This window comes from Otolemur garnettii, unplaced genomic scaffold (genome assembly GCF_000181295.1).
Source record: "Otolemur garnettii isolate 467f Iridium unplaced genomic scaffold, OtoGar3 scaffold00237, whole genome shotgun sequence".
In the NCBI taxonomy this organism is placed as follows: domain Eukaryota; kingdom Metazoa; phylum Chordata; class Mammalia; order Primates; family Galagidae; genus Otolemur; species Otolemur garnettii.
The window spans coordinates 101,590-106,646 of NW_003852632.1; the positions used below are offsets into that span (position 1 = coordinate 101,590).

Below are 5,057 nucleotides of genomic sequence, written 5' to 3' on the forward strand. Positions count from 1 at the left end.
TTACCTTCTGGATTCAGATTTCTCATATTCTTAGTCTTCAACGCATTAAATGGTCTCACTTGAATCTGATGTTCTAAGATTGAGTCAGGGTAACGATCAAAGAAGATCTCATTGACAGCCATATCGAAAGTTGGGATAACTTCCTATAAAAAATGAACATAAAGATGTAAAACTACGTATCCTCATCCTCGAATTAAGTATAACAAATAACGCATTTTCTATTAGCAAAGTATAAATATAACACTGTATATTACCATAGTGTGACCCTACAGAATCACACATATGCTGTTTTCAAACTTAGGTGCTACTACATATATATATATATATATATTTTTTTTTTGCAGGGGCTGGGTTTGAACCCACCACCTCTGGCATATGGAGCCGGCACCCTACTCCTTTGAGCCACGGCACCACCCACCACTACATATTTTAATTTGGGTTAAATGTACTAAGACACGTGGAAGTGCCTTCCTGCTGTATAGTTCTGGCATATTTTATGCTTTCAGGGAAAGGATTCTAAGCTCATACTTTCATTTTTATTTTTCCTGCATACTGAAATTATGCCAAAATAAATTAAAACATACTCTTTTTATTCAAATTTATTAACACATGGTTCCGACATTTTACAAATGAGGAAACAGCTATGGGAAGGTTAAGGAAATTAATCAAGCTTATACAGCTAGTAAGCAGCAAGGGCCAAGCGTTCAGGGCTGGGCACAGTGGCTCATACCTGTAATCCCAGCACTCTAGGAGGCTGAGGTGGGTGGATCACCTGGGCTCATGAGTTCAAGACCAGCCTGAGCTAGAGTGGATCCTGCCTCTAAAAATAGCTGGGTGTTGTGGTGGGTGCCTGTAATCCCAGCTACTTGGAAGGCTGAGCCAAGAGAACTGCTTGAGCCCAGAAGTCTGAGGTTGGTGTGAGCTATGACACCACAGCACTCTACTGCGGGCAACAAAATGAGACTCTGTCTCCCAGAAAAAAAAAAAAAAAACAACAAAGTATGCTTGCCGCCAAAGCCTATACCCAGAGTCAATATGACTGGTATTTAATTAACAAAAATTGATCTTGGGTGTAGAAGAAAAAGACTACAATATAGCTGATATGTTCTGCTAAAGATGGCAGGAAGTATATAATGCATTTAATATAGTTCCATGTAAGATACTTTGGCCAGGTGTGGTGGCTCACATCTGTAACCCTAGTACTCTGAGAGGCTGATGATGCAGGTGGATTGCCTGAGGTCAGGAGTTCGAGACTAGCCTGAGACAGGGTGAGACCTCGTCTCTAAAAGTATAGCTGCGTATTGTGGCAGTCACCTATAATTCCAGCTACTTGGGAGGCAAAGGCAAGAGAATCACTTGAATCCAAGAGTTTGAGGTTGCTGTGAGCTATGACGCCATAGCACTCTACTAAAGGTGATAAAGTAAGACCCTATCTCAAATAAAACAAACAAAAAAAGACTTTATTTCATGAAATCCAAGAAATTATCACTCATAAGATTCACTACTGTTTTATAAGAGAAACACTGCCAATTATACTGACATGGCTTTGATAGTAACAAGCATCCTGCTTGCAGAAACAATGTATGAAAAAAAAATTCATCTTAAGAAGATGAACCACGGTTTTCTTAAAAAAGTGTGTGTGCATATTCTCTGTTTCCAGGGAAATTATGCTATCCAGAAACATTCCTACTACTACAGGCAATTCCCAGGTTCTATAGGTTTGCTCCCAAGTTGGATTTGTATGTAGGGTACATTTATCTATTACCTGTAATAGTCTCCATTTGTAAAGTATGAGTTATACATCATTTAGATGTTTGTAAGTAACTTGGGAGACTTACTGTAATAGTCTGTCAATGGTGAACTAACATCAAAATCAAGAGGGACAGCTATAAGTGTGTGAGTTGTATGTAAGTTCAGGGACTATCTGTAATATATATGTACTAACATTCATCAGAGTCAAAGACTAATTATTACCTGTGGGTAGGAGATGAGCTGTCTGTACAAATTTTTGTCAAATGATTTTATGTGTTCACAGTTTACATTTAGAAATGGCTCTCCGATAACATTAATCTGTAGGATAAAATAAACAAGTTAAATTTTGCTAATTTTATTATTTTAAAAATATAACTTGGGGGAGGGGAAAAAGAAGATAACCACATAATTTGAATTTATAGGTAAGACATTTGATTACCTCCTCGAGTTGTTGCATGTACAGAGGTTCAGTAATATTAATGCCAACATTTTCTTCTTCTTTAGCCAGAGGGTCAATAAAACGCTGAAGAAATCTCTTGAAGTAGAGACAGAAAATATTAAGCTTAATGTATGTGGGAACGGGTACCCATTCAAAATGCAAAAAATGGCTCCGCGCCTGTGGCTCAAGTGGCTAAGGCGCCAGTCATGTACACCCAAGGTGGCGGGTTCTAATCCAGCCCGGGCTGCCAAACAACAATGACAGCTGCAACCAAAAAAAAAAACAGCTGGGTGTTGTAGCAGGCACCTGTGGTCCCAGCTACTTGGGAGGCTGAGGCAGGAGACTCGCTTGCGCCCAGGAGTTGGAGGTTGCTGTGAGCTGAGATGCCACAGCACTCTACCCAGGGGACAGCTTGAGTCTCTGTCTCAAAAAAAAAAAACAAAATGCAAAAAATTATGAGCATGTCACTATCTGGAGATAGCTATAAATACTATTTCCCAGCTCGGTGCCTGTGGCTCAAGTGGCTAAGGCGCCAGCCACATACATCTAAGGTGGCCGGTTCGAATTCAGCCCGGGCCTGCCAAAACAACAATGACAGCTGCAACCAAAAAACAGCTGGGTGTTGTAGCAGGCACCTGTGGTCCCAGCTACTTGGGAGGCTGAGGCAGGAGACTCACTTGAGCCCAGAAAGTTGGAGGTTGCTGTGAGCTTTGATGCCACAGCACTCTACCCAGGGGGATAGCTTGAGGCTCTATCTCAAAAAATAAAAAAATAAAAAATAAATATTTCCCAACATTTTCGGAGCTCTACAGTATGAATTTTACCACATCTGCCTCACCTGAAAATTCTCCTTGCATGTTGCCACATTTACATCTGTTCCCCAAATCACAAGTTTTTGGCCCAGAGACTGTTCACTTGCCACTATGTCTTCTGCTGCTGCCTATACAGGAAAACATGACAGAATCAGGACACCAGGATCTACTCATTTTACATTTGGGAAAGGAAGCTATCAGGAGATAACATGAACCATGTACTCACCCCATCAGACTGCAGATCCACCTGCAGACCCTTCCGTGCAGAGCCCAGATCAGGCCTCTGTCTCATGGGTGTGCCCCTAACACCACTCCTTGGGGTTCCCTCTACCCGAGAGCTGGGAGTGCCATATGTTAGTGGTGAACTAACATCAAAATCAAGAGGGATAGCTATAAAAACAAAACCCCAAAGTTTACAATGAAATTCTGGTAGCATATCAACCCCCAAACTACAGCATGTTCTGTTAATCTGTCATCTAACGGGTTGCTTGCTGCAACCTGTGGTGGTTGATATTCTGAGGACTATTAAAAGTTTTCTAAACATAAAGCACAAGAAAAGCTGCTGCTCCCGACGTCCTAACCTCTCTCTGTTCTCTGTGCTCCCTCCTCCACCTCTTTCTGGTGAAGAACATACTGGCTCAGGTACAGAGAAATGTTTTAGGCGTTAGGCCAATTACTGTCATCAAACCAGCAAAATGACCAGCTGAAGCATCATCTGTACAACAGCCACAGTCCAACCCAGACCTTCAGATACGCACCTGAAGAGTGCAACTGAGGAGGGCTGGAAAACAGAGCGTCCTGCGCCGCGGGACTTTGCAGGTCTGCTCCGGGAGAGGTCGGCATAGGCAGTAGCTCTCCGGTAGAGGTGGAATCCTCGCCTCTACGTCTCTGGGATGGAGGTGACTTGGCATCCTCACTTCGAGCTTGTGTTACACGAAACAGGAAAGATGACTATCAACTCTGTTTGGCCTTCCTAGATTTGTATGCCTCTTGGGACAGTTCATTACTGAACAAATACAAGCCAAACCGTAACGGAGACAAACAGGCAAGGCCATATTTAACCCATAGAAATTAAGAGGCACGATGGCCAAGGTGAAGAGGAGCGGCCGGGGATGTCCGCACCCACCCCGCGCTCACAGCCCAGGCGAGCAGAGGCGAAGCTGGGGGGCTCTGAGGAGAAGAGCTCCGGTGAGGGGCAAAGAACTCACCCGTCTGAGCAGGGGTCGTTCGTCCACGCCGGCTGCTGCGGCGGCTCGGGGTTGATGCGGGAGAAGACATGGGACTCGGGGTACCTGCGCGACAAGAACAAGCTCACGCTGCTCTCTCTGCCCGGCCTCCGCGTTGCACCCTCGCTGCCGACCCGCGCTCAATGAGGGAAAGCGACAATCCTCTGCAGTTCGCCAACTCCTTGTCCACCTGGAAGCTCGCGCTTCCGCAGGGAGCTAGATGGAAGGAGGGTTCCCGCCAGCCGGACAGTCGTCACCGCCCCTTGCGGTGCGTCACCAATCACAGTGGCGTTCTCGTGTGGCTCCGCCTCCGGAAGACTCCACTGCACACCCGTAGGGGGGTCTGACTGACCTTCTTCGGCGCCCCTGACGCAGGCCTTCCCTGACCCACCCTCAGGTCACATGGTCTGATCCCCTACACGTCCGCATTTTCGCGGGAAATCTGAGGAGTATAACCAGACCATATTCTTGGAGCTATATTACACGCCTTGGCGTTCACTAAGAATATACTTATCTGTTCCTTTGGCATATGTTTTATTTCTAAAGACATTTCAAATGCATCTTTCACTCTATCGATAAACAAGCTTATAGATCTTTACTCAGGCCCTAGAGTTTTTTTCTGCCTCTGGCATTCAATTAAGTCCAACACCAAGTATCCTCCCTATTTCTGCAGGTCAAACCGTTAGACTACTGTTTCTCTTTAGCTTTGATGTGTGTGCGCAGAGGACATGTGTTGCTCATTCTCAAGTCTGACGGTATGTTAACGCAGGTCCGAGGGGGTCATTTCCACACGGAAGTCCCCCCAGCGAGGGCTTCGAAGAGAGTTCC

At 45.0% G+C, this 5,057-nt stretch overlaps 2 protein-coding genes across 2 annotated transcripts in view; one reads left to right on the top strand and one right to left on the bottom strand.

Moving 5' to 3' along the window:
• MCM4 (minichromosome maintenance complex component 4) overlaps nucleotides 1-3,914 on the bottom strand; it is a 22,691-nt gene extending 18,777 nt beyond the window's left edge. The window contains 6 exon segments of the mRNA XM_023508280.1: nucleotides 5-143; nucleotides 1,975-2,070; nucleotides 2,192-2,287; nucleotides 3,030-3,131; nucleotides 3,230-3,341; nucleotides 3,748-3,914. Coding sequence (XP_023364048.1) covers nucleotides 5-143; nucleotides 1,975-2,070; nucleotides 2,192-2,287; nucleotides 3,030-3,131; nucleotides 3,230-3,341; nucleotides 3,748-3,914 — 712 coding nt within the window.
• Nucleotides 3,915-4,372: 458 nt separating this feature from the next.
• Nucleotides 4,373-5,057, top strand: part of PRKDC (protein kinase, DNA-activated, catalytic polypeptide) — a 186,463-nt gene continuing 185,778 nt past the window's right edge. The window contains exon 1 of the mRNA XM_023508282.1: nucleotides 4,373-4,562. Within this exon, the coding sequence (XP_023364050.1) occupies nucleotides 4,373-4,562 (190 nt within the window). The remainder of the gene's footprint in view (nucleotides 4,563-5,057) is intronic.